This window comes from Lepidochelys olivacea, assembly GCF_965140295.1.
Source record: "Lepidochelys olivacea isolate rLepOli2 genome assembly, chromosome: 19".
NCBI classification, from domain to species: domain Eukaryota; kingdom Metazoa; phylum Chordata; order Testudines; family Cheloniidae; genus Lepidochelys; species Lepidochelys olivacea.
This window is the reverse complement of record NC_140429.1, coordinates 15,314,951-15,340,309: the sequence shown is the minus strand read 5'-3', so window position 1 is coordinate 15,340,309 and position 25,359 is coordinate 15,314,951. Positions and strand designations below refer to the sequence as shown.

General features: G+C 40.9%; 1 protein-coding gene across 7 annotated transcripts in view; it reads left to right on the top strand.

The window, feature by feature from the left end:
• Window positions 1–25,359, top strand: part of PUM1 (pumilio RNA binding family member 1) — a 134,380-nt gene that overhangs the window by 80,795 nt on the left and 28,226 nt on the right. For all 7 annotated transcript variants that reach the window (XM_084652398.1, XM_084652402.1, XM_084652401.1 and 4 more), the window contains 2 exons: window positions 13,605–13,756; window positions 24,808–24,946. In XM_084652398.1, the coding sequence (XP_084508524.1) occupies window positions 13,605–13,756; window positions 24,808–24,946 (291 nt within the window). The remainder of the gene's footprint in view (window positions 1–13,604; window positions 13,757–24,807; window positions 24,947–25,359) is intronic.

Here is a 25,359-nt window from a genome sequence, read left to right as displayed (position 1 = left end):
ACAACCTCATAACATTTCATTCTTATGCAGTCGGTTTACCTAAATAACACCCCCGTCGCTTCTTTCCACTCCAAGATACAGTTAAAACAAAGCTAGATTGTATTTACTATAAGCAAGTTTTACAGTATTCTGGTTTGCGCAATGTGGGATAGTAAGTTTGATATGTGACTCTTTGTAATATTTACCAGCTGTTACATAACTGTTAGTTAGCTTTTAAGCTTTGGGGCCAACATAAAGTCAAGCTATGATGAAATGGGATTACAAGTATGACCATATCACATGGTGTTTTTGGTAGAGTATATAAAACAGTATGAAGAATCAAGATTATAGAGTGTCCTTTCAGGATTATAATTTTTTTTTTTTTAAAGTAATTTTGAAGAGCTGAACGTTAGGTTTGGTCGGGGCATAATAAAAATGAAAGATGAGGTGTTAGGGTAAAGCCTATTGTTGGCACACAGGTAAGGCTGAGATGAAATGGAAGAAAGCCAAGAAGTAGAGCCCTATGGAAGCTGCATCAACGAGAACATGGACGGAATTGCGGAATCAAAACCGTAACACTGAATCCAGCTGTGTGGTTTTGTTTCGTTTTTTTTAAATCCAGCACAATACAAAATAATAATGATGCCTTCCTGCTGTGGCCCCAGAGCTGAAGGAGCTCTCTGTGCCCCCAACACGGCCCCAGGGCTGGAGAAACTGTGTGTGCCGCTGCTCATTCAAGGTGGGATCCAGGGTTGGCTACAGCCCAAGGTTTGCTATTGTGAAGGGCATTTATAACAAGGGTGTACTGTATATTCGTTTTTGACAGTTGCTTAGACACATGGCCTGCTACTACTAGTGCAGTTTCCCCCCTCCCCATGGTTCAGTACACAATTAAACATGTCTAAAAAGCATTCTACAACTGGAAAATGCTCATCCAAAAAAGCTAAGAAACCATGCACTGACACCAAAGTTCAGAGCTAGTCTGTTGCCTAATGATATCTATGAATCGGGTGGTATGATGTTCTGCAAATGCTGTCAACATACAGTAGACTGGACCCGAAAAGATACCTGCAACGATCATCTAATATCAAAACCCTATCTGAAGAATCACGCCACATATGATGAGAATCATCGAGGTTCTCACTCTCTACAGAGAACAGTTGCAGGCAGTATGAAATCTGCAGATGCCAGATGGGAGTTTGCAGTTTTTCTTGTGGTCTTTGCTGAGACTGTCATCTCAGGGGGAAAAATGAAGACGCTTCGACCTTTCCTCTTAAAACACTGCAGTCATGGTGGGAAGCATTGCCTGAAAATAAAGCAGAACTTTGGCAGATTCTGCCTTGTGTTTATCAGGAGCACATGTGGCAGTGCTGGCCTAAATCCATGGTGGAAAAGATTCCAGTGGTCGACAAGACAACAGATATCGGAGACTGCAGTGTGCTAAATATTCTCATAGGTAAGTTTATTTTTCTTTTACTATGATGACAGGTTCTTAAGTAGGTGCTTTTTTATAATGTATGCATTGGTCTTTAGGAAAACATTTGTTATACTTAGAAAATACTAAACACTTATACAATTTAAAGTACAGATAATTTAAGAAAAAGCATTTAAGATGCTATAACCCCTTAAAATAGCCTTAACCCTTCTCCCCCAAAAAGCACCAAATTGGGATTTTGGAGCTATTCTATAAAATGCTTGTTAGTAATTTTATCAAACATTTTATATTTAATTTGCATTAGGAAATTTAATTGTTTATTGCAGTGCAGCTGTAATATTATGCTTGTATAATATTAAAAAAAAACTTCAACATTAAATGATTTAATAGTGGATATGAAGCTGGATTTTTTTTTCCATTACAGATTTTTGAGTTTGTTTAGTAACAAACAAGTAGAAAAATTTTGACATCAGAATATGTGTATTTTTAGGTGTTACAGATTAGTACTATTTGACGATGTCATATTCATGGAGAGCTGCAACCACTCCACATTCTCACACTGTGTTCTGGAGTCTATGAATAGGAACCAGCTCAGTCTCAGTGATGTTTGTGCAGTTGTAACCGACAATGCTGCATATAGCATCAAAGCATACAAAGAAACACTGAAATGAGTCATGCCCCAACAGTGTACATGTGACATATCTGTGTCATATAATCAATCTGATAGGTGAGACATGGCAGCATTTTCACTTCTTTAGCAATGTGGCATCTTTCATTACTTGGATGAAATCTGCCTTCTTCAAAAAGCCAGTCAAAAAAGCAAAGATGGGTTGCTTTTCTTAAGTCCGAAGAAGAAGTGCACACCATGAAGGTCCCTCCTGAAGCAGTACGCACAAGATGGAATAGCTGGTTTCAGGCAGTAAAATATCATGCACAGCACACTGATCTCGACTGGGACTTTTTTGAAAAAGCACAGGCTGAGACAAACCTTTTGACATAACTTAGCAGTCAGGAGAAATCAGACTTGCTGAAACTTAAGACAGCTTTCATATCTGAAGCTTGCCCCAAAATAATAACGGCCCTTACCATCTGTCAGCATCTGACCACCACCCTACAGCTGTCTCAGCTTTCAGTATTCTGGAAGACCTGGGATCTTGATTTCTGGAACAGCCAAAACTTTTGGTTTGGTGAAGAAACTGACAGACTCCTGGATGACTTCTCCATAGGTAAGGAGAGAGAGATCCTGGACAATCCACATGAAGCCTGTCAGCTTGCTTTTACCAAATTCTCCAAACACTGGGATGTCCATCCAGTAAAAGATGTGTTGCAACTGATCTGTTTGTTTGATCCCAGGCAGACTCCACCCATGCAACAAAACATCAATCAGTACAGCAAGCTACCACCTCTCACCCACCCCTGACCAGAACTGTATGAACAATGGCTGGTGTTTCTGCACAGCACTCAGAATGAGCCCATTCCAGATCCACTGGACCTTTGCACTTACTGGAAAGTTATGAAGGGATGAGTGCCTAAAGTAACAGAGGTTGCCCTACCTTACATCATCTTCCCTGTCAGCTCTGTAGACAGAGAGAGAAGCTTTAGTAAATATAAAAATCTACTTACAGACAATAGGGAATCACTTTCTGAGGAAAACACAAAAAGACTGACTAACCATAATGTACCACAATGGAGAAGTCTGCTAGAGATGGGAAAAATAATGACATTTAAGTTTGTCAGTTTGTAATGCTATTCAGCAGTAAACTGTTGACTTGATAGTGTGAAATTATTTAATCAAATTTGAAATTAATTTAAGCATTCCTTCAGAATATAGGAAGCTTGAAAGTACTGAGTTTAATTTAAAATGGCAACAGTGACTACTGCAGAGATGAATTATTTTATGTTTAGTGCATTTATTTTTTATTTTTTAATTATTCAAATATAAATTCAGTTAAATCGACTCTTCTGTGGACTTCTGTGTTATTGTTCAGCAATGTCAGTTTGATCATATTACCGGGTTCTACTTTAAAGAGTGATTTGAAACACATTACTTTTACTGTATATCTACAGGATGTTTCATTTAAATTGTAGGATTTTTTTTCTGTAAAATCTGTTTTTCCTGTTGCAATCCAATTCTAAACATTTTTATGCATTTATAGTAAGGCTACTTAATTTTTAATGTGTCAAACAATTTTGATAAAACGATAAAGACAGAATTAATTTTTTAAAAATGGCGGGGGTCAGAAAATAATAAATCTGAAAATTCGCAATAATAAAATAGAGTTCATAGGCCCCTAAACAAGGATGTTTGTAATAGTCTAGGAGTCAATGAACTACCATGTGATGGCTGTGTAGCTGTGAATGAATGAATGACTAATACTCTCCATGGGAAGGAAACGTGTTAAGCTTTAGTAACAAATAGACCAAAGCTTACTGGTAGGAACGCACCATCATACATTACTTTTACCAGAAAGACCATCTGTAACTTCACTTACAAGTCTAGAAAGTAGTAAACCTATTCAGGACCACACTTCTTAGAGCAGTGTCAAAGCTGCAATAGAAGTGTTTTGGCCTTGGCCAGAATTTGTCACCGCATACACACCCCTGCCCCAGGATTATGCTCCAGAATCTAAGCTTTCATTTCCAAAAAAAAAAAAAAAAAAAAATCTACCTCTCCTGAGTGAGAGGAGAACCTTTAAAAAAACAAGGAGTGTAACTCTATGCAGCATAGCCTGGAACCATAGCTCTAAGATGTCTGAATTGACCTGTTAATCTCATTGGAGTGTTAACTCTGAAATCTAAAGACGGCAGTACAAATATAAACATTAGCTATTAAATAGCTGCCCCGTCAACAATTTCTGTGGTGCAGTCGTGTATTTTTTGTACACGGGTATGTAGCACACTGACGATGCTACTTTGAACCCTTTAAAGATGTACCCCAAATCTACTGAGAAGAGGCCTTCCTATTTTCCTGGGGCAGTGCTAGACTGGAAGGAAACTGAAGGGCGTGGATGTTGGTGAAATGGCAGAAATTAAGTTATAGGTTTTATTCCTTTTAGTTGCTCCTTAAAAAGAAGGGACGTTTTATGGTGGTGTTTGGCTAATTTACTGCCAACTGAGGAGACATTGTGTCATCTCTCCAGGACTGTCAATCCAGTGAAGTTTTTCCCCCCCACAAGCATCAAATTAACTATTTTTAAGGAATATTGATTTGAATGGAGATATAGGCTGAAAAGTCTTACAAAGAAGTTATTTATGGGTTTAGTGTTGACGTACTTTTGGGGATACCACTATCTGTGCAGAGAAATGAGAATTTGTGTGGTACATTTAAAAAGTTTTTGGTGTCAAGTGTCTGGAAATTGGGTTTCCCTGGCAGTTATCACCATTCTGTTTGCAATTACTCCTCAGCCCATTGAATAAACTAGTTGCTAATATTTAGGCTTATAGATTCATAGATACTAAGGTCAGAAGGGACCTTTATGATCATCTAGTCTGACCTCCTGCACAACGCAGGCCACAGAATCTCACCCACCCACTCCTGCGAAAAACCTCTCACCTATGTCTGAGCTATTGAAGTCCTCAAATCGTGGTTTAAAGACTTCAAGGAGCAGAGAATCCTCCAGCAAGTGACCTGTGCCCCATGCTACAGAGGAAGGCGAAAAACCTCCAGGGCCTCTTCCAATCTGCCCTGGAGGAAAATTCCTTTCCGGCCCCGAATATGGCGATCAGCTAAACCCTGAGCATATGGGCAAGATTCACCAGCCAGATACTACAGAAAATTCTTTCCTGGGTAACTCAGATCCCACCCCATCTAACATCCCATCACAGGCCATTAGGCCTATTTACCATGAATATTTAAAGATCAATTAATTACCAAAATCATGTTATCCCATCATACCATCTCCTCCATAAACTTATCGAGTTTAATCTTGAAGCCAGATAGATCTTTTGCCCCCACTGCTTCCCTTGGAAGGCTATTCCAAAACTTCACTCCTCTGATGGTTAGAAACCTTCGTCTAATTTCAAGTCTAAACTTCCCGGTGGCCAGTTTATATCCATTTGTTCTTGTGTCCACATTGGTACTGAGCTTAAATAATTCCTCTCCCTCTCCAGTATTTATCCCTCTGATATATTTATAAGAGCAATCATATCTCCCCTCAACCTTCTTTTAGTTAGGCTAAACAAGCCAAGCTCCCTGAGTCTCCTTTCATAAGACAAGTTTTCCATTCCTCGGATCATCCTAGTAGCCCTTCTCTGTACCTGTTCCAGTTTGAATTCATCCTTCTTAAACATGGGAGACCAGAACTGCACACAGTATTCCAGGTGAGGTCTCACCAGTGCCTTGTATAACGGTACTAAAACCCCCTTATCCCAACTGGAAATACCTCTCCTGGTGCATCCCAAGACCGCATTAGCTTTTTTCACAGCCATATCACATTGGCGGCTCATAGTCATCCTATGATCAACCAATACATGGCAGAGTAAGAATTTTTTTATAATTTTGGCTGATATCTATGCTTATTTTTAAGCATTTTTTAGATTTTTTTATTTTAAGTTTTCACAGCTGCGCAAGATTATTGGAGGCGTGTCAAACAATTATTTTATGATAAAATTCAAAAAGTTAAAGCTTTAAACTGTTAAAACACAAATTATCAACATATGTCAAAATATACAAATTAAATATCCTTAAATCAACAGATCATACCTGTTTTTACTGTTAATTTGCTAGCACATATATAATAAGTCTACTTCAGAAGTCTTACTCACTGGATTTTGTTTCCAATATGTTCTCAAACAGGATTTTTTTTTACTTTGCCACCCTATAAATTTTGATTGTTGTTGATGGAAATATATTGGTCTGTTTTTGTGTGCATGGTGAAATCTGTTTAGATTTTTCTTTTTTAAATGGTGGTAATACTGCCAAGCCTGCTAATATACTGTTGCCAACCTCACTGATGTTTTGAGTCATCGAATCATAGAATCCTAGGACTGGAAAGAATCTTGAGAGGTCTTCTAGTCCAGTCCTCTGCACTCACAACAGGACTAAGTATTATCTAGACCATGCCTGACAGGTGTTCAGAGGTTTTTGAAAGCAGCTTAGACAATGACAGAGATTCCACATCCTCTCTAGGCAATCTATTCCAGTGCTTTTAACCACCCTGACAGGAAGATTTTCCTCATGTCCAACCTAAACTTCCCTTGCTGCAATTAAAGCCTGTTGTTTCTTGTCCTATCCCCAGAGGTTAGCTAGAACAATTTTTCTTCTTCCTCCTTGAAACAACCTTTTATGTACTTGAAAACTGTTATCATGTCCCCCCTCAGTCTTCTCTTCTCCAGGCTAAACAAACTCAGTTCTTTGTCTTTTCTCATAGGCCATGTTTTCTAGATCTTTAATCCTTTTTCTTACTCTCCTCTGAACTTTCTCCAATTTGTCCACATCTTTCCTGAAATGTGGCGCTCAGAACTGGACACAATACTCCACTTGAGGCTTAATTAGCACTGAGTAGAGCAGAAGAATTACTTCTTGTGTCTTGCTTACATCACACCTGTACTACATTCCAGAATATTTGCACTTTTGTTTGTTTGCAATAGTGTTACACTGTTGACTCATATTTATCTTGTGATCCACTCTGATCCCGAAATTCCCTTCCGTAGTACCTCTTTCTAGGTAGTCATTTCCATTTTGTATGTATGCAACTGATTGTTCCTTCCTAAGTGGAGTATTTTGCATTTGTCCTTATTGAATTTCATCCTGTTTACTTTGAACCATTTCTCTAATTTGTCCAGATCATTTTGAATTTTAATGCTATCCTTCAAAGCACTTGCTGCCCTTCACAGCTTGATATCATCCTCAAACTTTATAAGTGTACTCTCTATGCTATTATCTAAATCATTGCTGAAGATATTGAACAGAACCGATCCGTGTGGGACCCTAGGTGATATGCCCTTCCAGTTTGACCCTGATAACTATTCTCTGGCACCCACCTTATAATAGCTCCATCTAGGCTGCATTTCCCTAGTTTGTTTATGAAAAGGTCATGTGAGACAGTATCAGAAGCCTTCCTAAAGTCAAGATATACCACATCTTCGACAACCCCAATCCCTGTCAAAGAAAGCTATTGGATTGGTTTGACAGGATTTGTTCATGACAAATCCGTGCTGACTTTTACTTATCTTTTTATCTACTAGGTGTTTGTAAATTGATTGCTTAATTATTCGCTCCAGTATTTTTTGGGGTACTGAAGTTAAGCTGACTGGTCAGTAATTCCCCGGGTTGTCCTTATTCCCCTTTTTATAGATTGGCACTATATTTGCCCTTTTCCAGTCCTCTGGAATCTCTCATCTTCCATGATTTTTTTTAAGATAATTGCTAATGTCTCAGATATCTTCTTACTCAACTCCTTGAGTTATTCTAGGATGTATTTCATCCGGCCCTGGAGACTTGAAGAAATCTAACTTGTCTAAGTAATTTTTAACTAGTTCTTTCCCTATTTTAGCCTCAGATCCTACCTCATTTTCACTGGAGTTCACTGTGTTAGACATCCAATCGCTACTAAACTTTTTGGTGAAAACTGAAACAAAGAAGTTGTTCAGCACTTCTGCCATTTCCACGTTTTCTGTTATTGTTTTTTCCCACCTCATTGAGTAACGGGCCTACCCTGTTCTGGGTCTTCCTCTTGCTTCTAATGTATTGTCAAAATGTTTTCTTGTTACCGTTTGTCTCTAGCTAGTTTAATCTTGTTTTGCATCTTGGCCTTTCTAATTTATCCCTACATGCTTGTGTTTGTTTATATTCATCCTCCGTAATTTGATCTAGTTTCTACTGTTTGTAGGACTCTTTTTTGAGTTTCAGATCATTGAAGATCTCCTGGTTAAGCAAATACTGGCCTCTTGCCATCCTTCCTAACTTTCCTATGGAGTGGGATAGTTTGCTCTTGTGCCGTTAATAATGTTGCCTTGAAAAATTGCCAACTCTCTTGAACTGTTTCCTCCCGGTAGTCTTGCTTTGCATGGGTTCTTATCTACCAGCTCCCTGAGATGCTAAAGTCTGCCTTCTTGAAATCCGTTATCTTTATTGTGCTCTTTTCCCTCCTACCATTCCTTAGAATCTTGATCACTTTCACTCAAGCTGTCTTCCACTTTCAAATTCTCAACCAGTTCCTCCCTATTGGTCAAAATCAAATCTAGAACAGCCTCTCCCCTAATAGCTTTCTCCACCTTGTGCAATAAAAAATGGTCTCCAATACATTCCAAAAACTTGGTGGATAATCTGTCCCCTGCTGTGTTATTTTCCCAACAGGTGTCTTCGTAGTTGAAGTTCCTCACTGAGTATGAGTCGTCATACTCTGATTCACATGAATGGCATGATTACAAATATCTGTATAGATATGATGGTAACACTGATATTGAAAGGAATTATTTTTACTGTGACCACGTTTGCTGTTCAGTTTACTGGTATTTCTTAAACTCACTTTAACATGTACACACTTTTTGAGTGCATAAACTCTTCAGTGTGTGTGGTGCACAGCACAGTAGAAGTACTTGACTTCAAATGCACTAGGATGTTCTTCCTTTTCTGTGGGATCTTTCATAAGTATAAAGCTAGGTTAGTCTCTTGAAGTGAAGAATAACTGCAAGTTTTACAGGTCTGGCAGTGATGACACACTTGCCCTCACTGAGAGAGCCACTCAGTAATGAGAACCTCACCATGTGCTCAGATGAGTTTAAGCCAGACTTGCAAAAATGCTCAGAATGCTTTGTTTCAAAGAGTTTACTGCAGTTTTCAGTAATTTTTCTCTTTTTTTTACACTTAAAGCTGTAGCTGTTCAAATGAGCAATCTGTAGCCGAGGAAGAGTCCAGACTATGTGTGTATGGTAGTTAGAGCTCAGATTAATAACTTCTTTTGGTTTGGAATAGAGATGCCTGATCTTTGTCCAAATGAAGGTTGCCATGCATTTGCCAGGAGCCTGACGGCTACCCTGTTTGCATAAAATGAAGCAGATTGTAGCTGCCTCTCGTCAGTACAGAATTGTGGCTTGCAGAAACTACAGGTCCCAGTTTGTGACCTGCTTTGATTAGATACCAGCAGGCACTGATGCATTTTGATCTAAGCACCCTTGGTTGCTTAGATGAAGATGGGCAACAGCATGCTGGGACTGTTCAATGGGCTGTGCTTCGGTATTCGTGTGCAATGGTAACAGGGCTAAAAGGTATTTTAACATGTAAAATAAGCTGTTGCTACCTCGGAGCAGATCTGTTGAGTGGGATCTATAGTCGCTTTTCTCACCATCAATGGAGTTCTCTCACAGAGCACCAGACCACTGGAATGCATTTTAATGTGCAAAATGAACTGATATTGCCTGGAAATAGATCTTTGCTCTCACCCTGATTTACCTTGTGGCATTGGAGCCCAGGCTACTCATAAGGTGATTTTGCTGTGCAAAAGAGCTTTTGGGGCTGTGATGACACTGTTTACATAGTACAGTGATTGGTCCTATACAAAATCCTATGTAGACAGACAAATGTAAAATGATTTGATAAGGACAGCACAGTAAGATTAACCAATGTCACCCTCAGAGTAACAGTGTTGCTTAACTTCACCATCTTGCAGCATAATGCTGATTCTGAACCGGCAACGCACCAATTTGTACAGATTGAGTCCAGAATGCTGTTTTGCTTTCAAAAGTTACATTATATATTTTTTTTGAGCAAGTATATGTAATTGCAAGGCCCAAGCCTGCTACTTAAAAGCCTCTTTTCTATCCTTTTCTTTGTCTTCCAAGCATAAGTGTAGTGTAGAAAGGGGAAGGAATATTTTCCCTGTTCTCTGATCCAAATACCCACTATGAAAGACAAAATTTGTTCTTGATTGCAGCATTTTGCAATTGAACTTTTATCAGATGCGCTAATACATTTTGTCTGAATGCATTGCTTGTCTGTCTTACAATCTAAGCTGGGGTAGACAGCAGACCGTGGGCCAAATCCAGACTGCCAAATGCTTTTGAACAAACTGTGAAATTTACTTATCGCTATTGTTATTATTTTTGTATTATTTTCTCTGGAATCTGGACTTTGACTATACCTTTGGACCTTGACAGAAAATAATAGATTACCCCTGGTCTAAGCTGTATATTCCTCTGTTAAAAGAAAAGGAGTACTAGTGGGACCTTAAAGACTAACCAATTTATTTGAGCATAAGCTTTCGTGAGCTACAGCTCACTTCATCGGATGCATTCAGTGGAAAATACAGTGAGGAGATTTGTATACACCCAACATGAAAAAATGGGTGTTATCATACACACTGTAAGGATTGTGATCACTTAAGATGAGCTATTACCAGCAGGGGGTGGGGAGGGAAGAAAACCTTTTGTAGTGATAATCAAGGTGGGCCATTTCCAGGAATGTCTGAGGAACAGTCGGGGGGGGGGGAATAAACATGGGGAAATAAGTTTTACTTTCTGTAATGACCCATCCACTCCCAGTCTCTATTCAAGCCTAAGTTAATTGTATCCAGTTTGCAAATTAATTCCAATTCAGCAGTCTCTCATTAGAGTCTGTTTTTGAAGTTTTTTGGTTGTAATATTGCGACTTTTAGGTCTGTAATCGAGTGACCAGAGAGATTGAAGTGTTCTCCGACTGGTTTATGAATGTTATAATTCTTGACATCTGATTTGTGTCCATTTATTCTTTTACGTAGAGACTGTCCAGTTTGGCCAATGTACATGGCAGAGGGGCATTCTTGGCACATGATGGCATATATCACATTGGTAGATGTGCAGGTGAACGAGCCTCTGATAGTATGGCTGATGTGATTAGGTCCTATGATGGTGTCCCCTGAATAGATATGTGGCCAGAGTTGGCAGTGGGCTTTGTTGCAAGGATAGGTTCCTGGGTTAGTGGTTCTGTTGTGTGGCGTGTGGTTGCTGGTGACTATTTGCTTCAGGTTGGGGGGCTGTCTGTAGGCAAGGACTGGCCTGTCTCCCAAGATTTGTGAGAATGATGGGTCATCCTTCGTAATAAGTTGTAAGTCCTTGATCATGCGTTGGAGAGGTTTTAGTTGGGGGCTGAAGGTGATGGCTAGTGGCGTTCTGTTATTTTCTTTGTTAGGCCTGTCCTGTAGTAGGTGACTTCTGGGTAGTCTTCTGGCTCTGTCAATTTGTTTCTTCGCTTCAGACGGTGGGTACTGTAGTTGTAAGAATGCTTGATAGAGATCTTGTAGGTGTTTGTCTCTGTCTGAGGGGTTGGAGCACATGCGGTTGTATCGTAGAGCTTGGCTGTAGACAATGGATCGTGTGGTGTGCTCTGGGTGAAAGCTGGAGACATGTAGGTAGGAATAGCGGTCAGTAGGTTTCCGATATATGGTGGTGTTTATGTGACCATCGCTTATTAGCATCATAGTGTCCAGGAAGTGACTCTCTTGTGTGGGCTGGTCCAGGCTGAAGTTGATGGTGGGATGGAAATTGTTGAAATCATGGAGGAATTCCTCAAGGGCTTCTTTTCCTTGGGTCCAGATGATGAAGATGTCATCAATATAGTGCAAGTAGAGTAGGGGCATTAGGGGACGAGAGCTGAGGAAGCGTTGTTCTAAGTCAGCCATAAAAATGTTGGTATACTGTGGGGCCATGCGGGTACCCATAGCAGTGCCGCTGGTTTGAAAGTATACATTGTCTCCAAATGTGAAATAGTTATGGGTGAGGACAAAGTTCAGCCACCAGGTTTGCCGTGACATTATCGGGGATACTGTTCCTGACGGCTTGTAGTCGATCTTTGTGTAGTCCATCATACAGTGTGTATGATAACAACCATTTTTTCATGTTGTGTGTGTATATAAATCTCCTCACTGTATTTTCCACTGAATGCATCCGATGAAGTGAGCTGTAGCTCATGAAAGCTTATGCTCAAATAAATTGGTTAGTCTCTAAGGTGCCACTAGTCCTCCTTTTCTTTTTGCAAATACAGACTAACACAGCTGCTACTCTGATTCCTCTGTTAGAAGGCGAGCATTCTGTCTGAGCATAGTAAATACACATCTCTGCTACAGTGGAGAGCGGATCTGATGTAAAATTTAGTCTTGTATTTCATTCAGACAAGCACATTCCAATTTAAAGTCATTTTCACTGCAACAGTGAGTAATTTAGCCCTCAGGCTTTGCATTGGTTTTGAAAAAGGTAGAAATTAGAAGATTTTAACCTTCAGCTGATCTCTCCAAAAGACACGAAGCAGACATAAAATATTCTATTGCTTCCAAACGCTATTGTACTGGATGGGATGCATTCTACCGGGAAGTGCAGCGTACAGATTTCTCATCTGATTGATTGTACACCAGTCGTCTTTGGGTAAACTTTTAAGGAAAGAGGCTAAGCCAGGCCAGAATTAAAATAACCGAGAGTCCTGGAAATTGACACAACCCACATGAAAATTCACAATTCTATTGATCATTCATTCTCTCTTAAATGTGACATACAAAATGTTAAAAGTGGGACCTGTGCCCTTTAATCCTTTTTTATTACAGGTTTATGTGTTGTATAAAAAAGGCCTGAAAGGGGTTTTGGTTTTGTTTTGTTTTTTGATTCTGCTTGTTTTTGCATGGGAAATCCGGGGGTTCTCTAGGTTGGAAAACTCTCCCTGGTGACTGGAGAGCTCAATGACAGACACCACAGGAGTCTTGAGAGCAGAAGTGACTTTTTGATAACTATGTTGTAAAACAGTGTTCACACCTATAGCTTAACCGTTCTGTTTTGGAGAAAAGATGCCTTTGTTAAAGGTTCATCAGCAGCACCTTCAGTTACTGCGTTGGAGCTCACAATAAAAATCACTTGAGATTCCTGCTAAATGTTGACATGCCTGGTATATAAAAAGCAAAGAACAAGCCAAAGAAAAAACATCCAGCCCTATTTTTATGTTGTGATAAAGGAATAAAAATAGGCACTAGCCCAATCTGTGGTGTAGTAGTTAAAAAGCAAGAACTGGGTAAAGTAACCTCAACTAAACTCCATATGAGAAGTGAGTAAATTCCATTTATCCTGGACTACACCCCTGAGCATCAGTGCTTTTGAAATCCTTTACAGGTCATCTTTAAAATAGGCTTTGTTGAATCAAGTGTGATGTGTGCAGGTGTTTTTGGTCATGGCTTACTGTTGAGCAGGTCTTGTTTACTATAGAAGTTGACTGAATCCTCCTTTGGCATTTTAGGGCCTGCAGTAGTCCCTCATCAGTACTATGGAGTTACTCCCTGGGGAGTTTATCCTGCCAGTCTTTTCCAACAGCAAGCTGCAGCAGCTGCCGCTGCAACTAACTCAGCAAATCAGCAAACCACTCAACAGACCCAACAGGGACAACAACAGGTAAGTGGCAGTGTCTTGCAGGTACAGTTGGTACCTGGGATTTACATAAGTATGCTCATATATGTTAAAGAATTGCTATTTCCAGTGACAACACGTGAACATATGTGAGACTCAGTTGATTCAAAAGACCTTGTCTCTGTAGAATAGAGGAGAAAGTATTACCTGTAAAGTCACCATTTGGGATCATACCGTTCTTTCTGTGTTTTGGAGTTTCCTGTATGCGGTCTGGCAGTGATGGTCTCTTTTGCACAACATTATTTGCTGCCAAATCAAAACCAGTTAGCAGTGAAAGAAGGAAATTTAAAAATAGCTTCTTGCTGCTTCAGATATCTGGCTGAACCCCTGTTGGAAGTTGTAACTAGCAGAACAGTAGAATAGAAGTGTTAGAACTTATTTCAATTCCAACACATAAAGGAGATAGGGGACAGCTGTTGGCAAGTTTAAGCAAAGTAGTTTTAAAAAAGTGAATATATTGCAGCAAAAAGAAATCCATGAATGAGAATTAAAATTATGCAAAGCAGGTTTAATGGGGAAAAGGCATTTGTGTGAAAAATTTGCATTAGGAATAAGATGTTTCCATCACATAGCAATAGCCATAGCTCTCTTGCTATTGACTATCTACAGCTCTGAAGCTATAACAGTTTTAATATGATGGAAGCAGCTTAATCTCAGTACATTTTTTTCATACTGATGCATTTCCCACCTCATACTCAACCCATTTTCCATCTGAGAAGGAGGGATGAGATTTCTTTCTGTGCAAATATGGGTTGCTTCAACATTTGCCCAGTTTAAAAAAATACGAATATTCTTAGACTTGTGTATTATCTGTCCTCCCCTCTCCCCTTCATTCACTGTAATGTTTCAAAAACAAAATAAACCTACTAACATTCCCATTTCCCAGTATCTGAAGCAAAAGAACCTTGAAGTTTGCTGCTCTTCCTTCTTCCTTGTTCACATTTTCAGATGGCAGCAGCACTGCGCAAATCAAGGTGGATCTTGCATGTCTGTTTGCAGAAACTCTAGCCGTGACATAGAGGCAAATATGTTCTGAAAATGTAGGATCCCAAAGAACCCAAACATGGAGCAAATTTTAAGATCTTTCACAACACTATTAGCGCCAAGTTTGGTTATTTAGATTGTAATCTCTGTGGGGCAGGCACTATCTCTGGTTATATGTCTGTGTCGCGTCTAACACAAAGGACCTTGAGATGCTACTGTAATGCAACACATGTAAATGTATCTTCACCAAATGTGTGTCACGATTAAAAAGTGCTTTTGCTGCCAATGGCAAAGTTGCCGTGCTTGTAAATCCTCAAGCTCAGATGCCTGCAATACCTAGGCACAAAGGGAGAGCTCCGTTGCCTTGGCTTTAACTTTTCTTATGACTAAGGTTAAGATTTTGTCAGTTATTTTTAGAAAAAGTCACAGACAGGTTGCAGGCAATATACAAAAATTCATGGAAGCCTGTGACCTGTCAGTGACTTTTACTTAAAATAATGGTTGGGTTGGCCAGCAGATGATTGAAGCCCAGGGATTGGGGTAGGAACAGAGCCCAGTCCCTGCTGCTGGCTAAGGGGTTTCCAGCACCCGCTGCTGCAGCAGGCAGTTCCACGGGCCTCCACTGCAGCCTCAGCGGCTGGAGCTCTGGGGTCCCCCCGTCCCAGCAGTGCCCGGAGGCTCTGGAGCCTCCTCTCGGGGTGGCTGGGGCTGAAGTGGAAAATGTCACGGAGGTCTCTGAAGATCACGGAATTCGTGACATCTTATCTTTACTTATGACTTACATTGATCTGTATCACAAATTTGGTATTTCCTAAACATTACTTTTTGTGTGTTTCATTCCTCTCTTACGAGGGTTTTTAAGAGCTGAAAATCCCTTATAGAAGTGTATGAGAGTTCAGATGATAGGCCATAACAGTCTGGATCCCTTAGGTCTTTTAGTAAGTATTTATGGAGACTCTAAGGGCTTGTCTACACAGGGACACTCAGAAAAATTATTCCAGGTTACCTAAAGGTATTAAAGTAGATTAGTTAAACCACATTGAACCCCTTTGTGAACTCTGTTAATTAAAGTTAAAATGACCTTAATTTAATTTAGTTTAATTCACTTTGGAAATGAGTTAATTCAAACCAAATTAAGGCCACTTAGGGGAAAAAAACTAGATGGAAAGGAGGAATGTGAGAGGCGATGCAATATGGAAAAGGCCAGCCAGGTTGTTTGGGGTTTGTTTTTTTTTTGGTTTTTTTGTCCTTTATCTGCACTACAACAAGGAGTATAAAGCATTTAAGAAGTAGAAGTTCAAAATGAATAAAATGAAATCATTTTTACATCAGCATAAAATTAGCCTCTGAAACTCTACTGCAGGACAATATGGAGGCAAATACTTTTGTGATTTAACCAATGCTTATAGAAATAAGTGTGTGCAACAGTAATGAGGACCAACTACTGAGCGGATCACCAGCTGGAATCAGAAGAAATTTCCCCATGATAATATTGCAAATAAGATATATAATGCGGCTTATATCTTCTCTGAAGCCACTATATTTGGTCGTTGTCAGAGAGATGGACCATTGTTCTGTTCCAGTATTACAAGTCATTTGTCATAAAAATGCATATTAATATCCATTTTTAATGCAGCAAGACTTGAACTATAAAGAGAGTTAGAACATTTTGAAAACTCTTACTAACTTAGCTAAGCTATTAATATTAGTTAAGTACATATTAGCTCTTTAAAATGCATATTTTATTAATAGTAACAACCCTTATTAGATGTAGATCAGGTGAGTGCTAAATTAGTCCCTACAAGCATGTGAGAGTGGAAAATGAAAATGACTCTGAAAGTACTAATATAATGTGATGTGGAACGATAGTTAAATTGTGTTACTTAAGGTGGTTTTTCATTATAGCAAAGTAAAAATGCATCATAAATAGTCTGCATCTGTATGGAAATCCAGAAAGTTAACTTAATATTCAACTCAGTATTTTCTGTTTCAAAAATAACTTCCAGATTAATGTTATAATAAATTATTCCATTGTTGCTAAACTCTCCCAGCTCAAGATGGATGATAAAAGGGCTGCTGGTGGCACCAGTTCCTTTGTTTATAGTCCTCCTCCTTACCATCATGACATGAGTAAGAATAGTCTCTGCCCCTCTCATTTTATACCTCAGAAATGCATGCTAATCTGAATTTCAAGCTCTGTATCGACCCTCTCAGATGTATTTACCTAAAACTTGTGCACATATCCAGAGATTGCAAGTTAGATGTCTTTGAGGCTTGAACCTGCTATATTTAGTTCAGAACTAATGCTGAAAACATTAGTCAGGGAGAACATAGTCAGGGAGAACATAGTTTAACAACCAGTATCTAATGATTCTTCAGGGCTAGAAACAAAATAAATCTGTTATACTGCTGGAAATCAGAGAGGTACCATCTTTGCAGTGATATAAAGCATTTGCTTTTTAGCTCTTGCATGTTGAGAGTTACTGGACCTTACGTGCTCTTTCTACAGGCTAAAAGTCAAGTAGAGTTGGACCTTGCAAAGGGAATTAAAACCAATAAGTAAAAGGTTCTATAGTCATATAAATAGGAAGAAAACAAAGAAAGAAGAAGTGGGACCGCTAAAAACTGAGGATGGAGTGGAGGTCAAGGATAATCTAGGCATGGCCCAATATCTAAACAAATACTTTGCCTCAGTCTTTAATAAGACTAAAGAGGATCTTAGGGATAATGGTAGCATGATAAAGTGCTTATATACAAATCAAGCATGATCAAGTGCTTATATACAAATGCACAAAGCCTTGGAAACAAGCAGGGAGAACTGGAGGTCCTGGTGATGTCAAGGAACTATGACGTGATCGGAATAACAGAGACTTGGTGGGATAACTCATATGACTGGAGTACTGTCATGGATGGTTATAAACTGTTCAGGAAGGACAGGCAGGGCAGAAAAGGTGGGGGAGTAGCACTGTATGTAAGGGAGCAGTATGACTGCTCAGAGCTCCGGTACGAAACTGCAGAAAAACCTGAGTGTCTCTGGATTAAGTTTAGAAGTGTGTGCAACAAGAGTGATGTAGTGGTGGGAGTCTGCTATAGACCACCGGACCAGGGGGATGAGGTAGATGAGGCTTTCTTCCGGCAGCTCACAGAAGCTACTAGATCGCATGCCCTGATTCTCATGGGTGACTTTAATTTTCCTGATATCTGCTGGGAGAGCAATACAGCGGTGCATAGACAATCCAGGAAGTTTTTGGAAAGCGTAGGGGACAATTTCCTGGCGCAAGTGCTAGAGGAGCCAACTGGGGGGGTGCTTTTCTTGACCTGCTGCTCACAAACCGGGTAGAATTAGTGGGGGAAGCAAAAGTGGATGGGAATCTGGGAGGCAGTGACCATGAGTTGGTTGAGTTCAGGATCCTGACGCAGGGAACAAAGGTAAGCAGCAGGATACGGACCCTGGACTTCAGGAAAGCAGACTTCGACTCCCTCAGGGAACGGATGACCAGGATCCCCTGGGGGACTAACTTGAAGGGGAAAGGAGTCCAGGAGAGCTGGCTGTATTTCAAGGAATCCCTGTTGAGGTTACAGGGACAAACCATCCCGATGAGTCGAAAGAATAGTAAATATGGCAGGTGACCAACTTGGCTTAATGGTGAAATCCTAGCGGATCTTAAACATAAAAAAGAAGCTTACAAGAAGTGGAAGGTTGGACATATGACCAGGGATGAGTATAAAAATATTGCTCGGGCATGTAGGAATGTTATCAGGAGGGCCAAATCGCACCTGGAGCTGCAGCTAGCCAGAGATGTTAAGAGTAACAAGAAGGGTTTCTTCAGGTATGTTGGCAACAAGAAGAAAGCCAAGGAATGTGTGGGCCCCTTACTGAATGAGGGAGGCAACCTAGTGACAGAGGATGTGGAAAAAGCTAATGTACTCAATGCTTTTTTTGCCTCTGTTTTCACTAACAAGGTCAGCTCCCAGACTGCTGCGCTGGGCATCACAAAATGCGGAAGAGATGGCCAGCCCTCTGTGGAGATAGAGGCAGTTAGGGACTGTTTAGAAAAGCTGGACGTGCACAAGTCCATGGGGCCGGACGAGTTGCATCCGAGAGTGCTGAAGGAATTGGCGGCTGTGATTGCAGAGCCACTGGCCATTATCTTTGAAAACTCGTGGCGAACCGGGGAAGTCCCGGATGACTGGAAAAAGGCTAATGTAGTGCCAATCTTTAAAAAAGGGAAGAAGGAAGATCCTGGGAACTACAGGCCAGTCAGCCTCACCTCAGTCCCTGGAAAAATCATGGAGCAGGTCCTCAAAGAATCAATCCTGAAGCACTTGCATGAGAGGAAAGCGATCAGGAACAGCCAGCATGGATTCACCAAGGGAAGGTCATGCCTGACTAATCTAATCGCCTTTTATGATGAGATTACTGGTTCTGTGGATGAAGGGAAAGCAGTGGATGTATTGTTTCTTGACTTTAGCAAAGCTTTAGACACGGTCTCCCATAGTATTCTTGTCAGCAAGTTAAGGAAGTATGGGCTGGATGAATGCACCATAAGGTGGGTAGAAAGCTGGCTAAATTGTCGGGCTCAACGGGTAGTGATCAATGGCTCCATGTCTAGTTGGCAGCCGGTATCAAGTGGAGTGCCCCAGGGGTCGGTCCTGGGGCCGGTTTTATTCAATATCTTCATAAATGATCTGGAGGATGGTGTGGATTGCACTCTCAGCAAATTTGCGGATGATACTAAACTGGGAGGAGTGGTAGATACGCTGGAGGGGAGGGATAGGATACAGAAGGACCTAGACCAATTGGAAGATTGGGCCAAAAGGAATCTGATGAGGTTCAATAAGGATAAGTGCAGGGTCCTGCACTTAGGACGGAAGAACCCAATGCACAGCTACAGACTAGGGACCGAATGGCTAGGCAGCAGTTCTGCAGAAAAGGACCTAGGGGTGACAGTGGACGAGAAGCTGGATATGAGTCAGCAGTGTGCCCTTGTTGCCAAGAAGGCCAATGGCATTTTGGGATGTATAAGTAGGGGCATAGCGAGCAGATCGAGGGACGTGATCGTTCCCCTCTATTCGACATTGGTGAGGCCTCATCTGGAGTACTGTGTCCAGTTTTGGGCCCCACACTTCAAGAAGGATGTGGATAAATTGGAGAGAGTCCAGCGAAGGGCAACAAAAATGATTAGGGGACTGGAACACATGAGTTATGAGGAGAGGCTGAGGGAGCTGGGATTGTTTAGCCTGCAGAAGAGAAGAATGAGGGGGGATTTGATAGCTGCTTTCAACTACCTGAAAGGGGGTTCCAAAGAGGATGGCTCTAGACTGTCCTCAATGGTAGCAGATGACAGAACGAGGAGTAATGGTCTCAAGTTGCAGTGGGGGAGGTTTAGATTGGATATTAGGAAAAACTTTTTCACTAAGAGGGTGGTGAAACACTGGAATGCGTTACCTAGGGAGGTGGTAGAATCTCCTTCCTTAGAGGTTTTTAAGGTCAGGCTTGACAAAGCCCTGGCTGGGATGATTTAACTGGGAATTGGTCCTGCTTTGAGCAGGGGGTTGGACTAGATGACCTTCTGGGGTCCCTTCCAACCCTGATATTCTATGATATTCTATGATTCTATAAATGGGAATGAGGATATGGAGGTAGACATCACCATATCTGAGGTAGAAGCGAAACTCAAACAGCTTAATGGGACTAAATCGGGGGGCCCAGATAATCTTCATCCAAGAATATTAAAAGAATTGGCACAAGAAATTGCAAGCCCATTAGCAAGAATTTTTAATGAATCTGTAAACTCGGGTTGTACCGTATGATTGGAGAATTGCTAACATAGTTCCTATTTTTAAGAAAGGGAAAAAAAGTGATCCAAGTAATTATAGGCCTGTTAGTTTGACATCTGTAGTATGCAAGGTCTTGGAAAAATTTTTGAAGGAGAAGGTAGTTAAGGACATTGAAGTCAATGGTAAATGGGACAAAATACAACATGGTTTTACAAAAGGTAGATCGTGCCAAACCAACCTGATCTCCTTCTTTGAGAGAGTAACAGATTTTTTAGATAAAGGAAACGCAGTGGATCTAATTTACTTAGATTTTAGTAAGGCGTTTGATACTGTGCCACATGGGGAATTATTAGTTAAATTGGATAAGATGGGCATCAATAGGAAAATTGAAAGGTGGATAGGGAATTGGTTAAAGGAGAGACTACAACGGGTCCTACTGAAAGGTGAACTGTCAAGTTGGAGGGAGGTTACCAGTGGAGTTCCTCAAGGATCAGTTTTGGGACCAATCTTATTTAATCTTTTTATTACTGACCTGGGCACAAAAAGTGGGAGTGTGCTAATAAAGTTTGCAGATGATACAAAGCTGGGAGGTATTGCTAATTTAGAGAAGGACAGGGATACCCTACAGGAGGATCTGGATGACCTTGTAAACTGGAGTAATAGGAATAGGATGTAATTTAATAGTGAGAAGTGTAAGGTCATGCATTTAGGGATTAATAACAAGAATTTTAGTTATAAGCTAGGGACGCATCAACTAGAAGTAACGGAGGAGGAAAAGGACCTTGGAGTATTGGTTGATCATAGGATGACTATGAGCTGCCAATGTGATATGGCTGTGAAAAAAGCTAATGTCGTCTTGGGATGCATCAGGAGAGGTATTTCCAGTAGGGATAAGGAGGTTTTAGTACCGTTATATAAGGCACTGGTGAGACCTCACCTGGAATACTGTGTGCAGTTCTGGTCTCCCATGTTTAAGAAGGATGAATTCAAACTGGAACAGGTACAGAGAAGGGCTACCAGGATGATCCGAGGAATGGAAAACTTGTCTTATGAAAGGAGACTCAGGGAGCTTGGCTTGTTTAGCCTAACTAAAAGAAGGTTGAGGGGAGATATGATTGCTCTCTATAAATATATCAGAGGGATAAATACCAGAGAGGGAGAGGAATTATTTAAACTCAGTACCAATGTGGACACAAGAACAAATGGATATAAACTGGCCACTAGGAAATTTAGATTAGAAATTAGACGAAGGTTTCTAACCATCAGAGGAGTGAAGTTTTGGAATAGCCTTCCGAGGGAAGTAGTGGGGGCAAAAGATCTATCTTGCTTTAAGATTAAACTCGATAAGTTTATGGAGGAGATGGTATGATGGGATAACATGGTTTTGGTAATTAAATATTCATGGTAAATAGGCCCAGTGGCCTGTGATGGGTTTTTAGATGGGGTAAGATCCAAGTTACCCGGGAAAGAATTTTCTGTAGTATCTGGCTGATGAATCTTGCCCATATGCTCAGGGTTTAGCTGATCGCCATATTTGGGGTCGGGAAGGAATTTTCCTCCAGGGCAGATTGGAAGGCCCTGGGGGTTTTTCGCCTTCCTCTGTAGCATGGGGCACGGGTCACTTGCTGGAGGATTCTCTGCTCCTTGAGGTCTTCAAACTACAATTTGAGGACTTCAATAGCATAGATATAGGTGTGAGGTCTTTTTTAGGAGTGGTGGGTGAAATTCTGTGGCCTGCGTTGTGCAGGAGGTCAGACTAGATGATCATAATGGTCCCTTCTGGCCTAAATATCTATGAATCTACATGCCATCTTCTCCACTATATAGCTAGCATCTGGACTTAGCAGCTGCTGTCTTTAGAACTGCTAGAACCAGAAACAAATGCTTTGTACCATCTTAAAGCCCTTCCAGATAAAATAAAGCAATACTCTTTCACTCCATTGATTCTGGACCAGTTATGAGAAGGGCAATTTTTGCTTCCTGACGACAAAGTCAATCTTCAAACGTCTGCACCTGGCAAGTCACCAACATGCGCGGTTGAATTGAGCTTCCACACTTACACCAAGAAATGCAGGCACTGGTAAAGCAGAAGAAACGAAGTGTGACAGACTTGCCACTTTAGGCTTGGCATTCAGAGTAGGGTCCTGCACCCTGTAAATCAGGTATATGTGAAATGGCTTTTGGAGTGGTTATTGTCTGGTTCAAAAACCATGTATCATAGATATAACCTGTAGTATCTGTCATTATTTTTACAGCCCCAAAAGTGGCCAAAGTGCTTTAGACTTAAAAATGTGTGTATATATTTTAAACGCAAACCTTTCTTCCCCCATGAGACACACCCTGCATTTCTGAGGGAAATCCTCCCAGATGCGCACTTTGAAGAAGTGCTGCTCACGTGTTGCTGTGATTTTTTCAGAACTCGTTTGGGAAACCTAGCTTTTCATTTAAAAATACCAGTTTTGCCCTGATTCCCCTGTGCTTTAGTGGTTTCCAAAAGTGTGGCGATGATGATCCACTTGCCCTCACTGAGAACGCTGTTTGGTAATGAGAACGTCAGAGAGCTGAGCCAGCACTTTTGGAAACCTGCTAGAATGATGTATATGGATACTTTCTCTTTCTTGCTTGGGACATCCCAAAGAGGATGGCAGATTCATAAAAACACCAATATTTCACTTGCTGTGACATGTCCTTCATTATGAATGTTCAGTATATTGCACCAGCATTGTGTGTGCTCATCAGTTCACTGCAGCTGTTGAAACCACTTAGACTGGAGGTGAGTTGAGTGTTTGTGAAAATCTGTTAACTACACTCTTCTCTCTTTTGGTGCGCCAAATAAATATTTGCTTCTAATAACTTTGAGGGAGGCGGGCAGGAGACACCTTTCTGTGTGATCTGTTGTTGTAAAATGTCTAACGTGCGTGGCACCACGTGACAGCTTTTAATAGGCTGAACTCACAAGTGGGTGCACACCTTTTCATAATCACTGGAAGTAGCAGGCTTTCCTGGATAAACCGCAGAGCAGTTAGTGCATCACACACTTTAACTGCAAGGGCTACATGTAAAAGTCATTGTGTGATCTTGTTATTGAAGGGGTCACTGTTTCACAGATGGGTCTACAGCTTGGAAAAACTCAAGCCAAGCCACCATGTCTCACTAGCCTATGAGAACTAAACTGAGTGTTTCTTCATTTCTGCTCAAGTTGGTAAGCTTTAAGTGTCGTCTCTGTGCACATCAGTAGCCAGATGTGTTATTTTCAAAGGGCAAATACCAATAACCATCTTTTTCCAGGAGCAGTGACTGTTTCTTAAAGATTTGTTTACAATGGTGTAAGTTAGAGATGTATGGAAACAGGAATGAAAAGGTTAGTGGGTGAAATTTTCCCAGGTCAGGTCCAGTAAACTTGACAGGGGCATCTTTAGGTATCATGAAAGCATTTGTACCCATTTTGACATCAGGTCTTCTGAGTTTAATACTTCAGTGTGTATAAGACTTTGTAACTGAGAGCATAGTCCACTAAGAATAGAGAGAAGAAAAACTACGCTAATTGTCACACATTTGTCATAGCACAGCGGTTCTCAAACTGTGGGTCAGGACCCCAAAGTGGATCGCGACACCATTTTAGTGGGGTCACCAGGGCTGGCTTAGACTTGTTGGGGCCCAGAGCTGAAGCCCGAGCCCCACCACCTGGGGCTGAAAGGGTTACAGGCCTCCTGCCTGGGGCTGAAGCCCTTTGGCTTCTCCTCCCCACCCACTTCCCCCGCACGGGGTGATGGGGCTCGGACTTTGGCCCCCCGTCCTGGGCCGTGAGGCTCAGCGGGTTCAGGCTTCAGTCCACCATCCTGGGGTTGTGAAGTAATTTTTGTTGTCGGAAAGGGGTCGTGGTACAATTAAGTTTGAGAATCCCTGTCATAGTGCATAGGAAGCTGTACACTTAACTAGAGAGACAAGGTGGGTGAGATAATCTTTTATGGAACCAACTTCTGTTGGTGAGAGAGGCAAGCTTTTCAGTTTACACAGGACTCTTCTTCAGGTGACCTGAAAGCTTCATTGAAAGCTTGTCTCTCTCACCAACAGAAGTTGGTCCAATAAAAGACATTACCTCACCCACCTTGCTTCTCTAATATCCTGGGCTGTATTCATGGCCAAAACAACACTGCATAAACTTCTTAAATAGATTGTTCATGAAAGTTGTAGAAATGTTTTCAGTTATTTTGACTTATACACTAGTTTCAAAGCAGACAGACTAGTTAACGATCCTGTTTTTCACTCAGGTTCTCCGTGGAGGAGCCAGTCAGCGTCCTTTGACTCCAAATCAGAACCAGCAGGGACAGCAGACTGATCCACTCGTGGCAGCTGCAGCAGTAAACTCTGCTCTTGCTTTTGGACAAGGTCTGGCAGCAGGGATGCCAGGTATGGACTCTGTCAATGCCCATTAAACAAAGGAGCACACTAGATAAACTATTACTAATATTCTTTGAACCAGCCATGCTTTCTGATGGTTTAAATCCCTTTGTCAAAGGTGAAAAGAAATGTTATCTCCTGTCCTGCTTCACTTACTCTTAGGATACAGGTTAAATACTCTTACTCTTAGGATAAAGTCAGAAGAGAATACGTTCGGTAGCTTGGCTGTTTGAAGGAATTAATGACTTCTGTTGAAATTTCAAGTTTTGGGTATCTATTGTATCTTTATGGATCTTTGCATTGGGTGAAATCCTGGCCACAATAAAGTGAGTAGCAAAACCCCCATCGACTGTAATGGAGCTAGGATTTCACCCTCATATAATACGCCCACGATTTTATGTAGACGCTAGAGGTTTTAAATA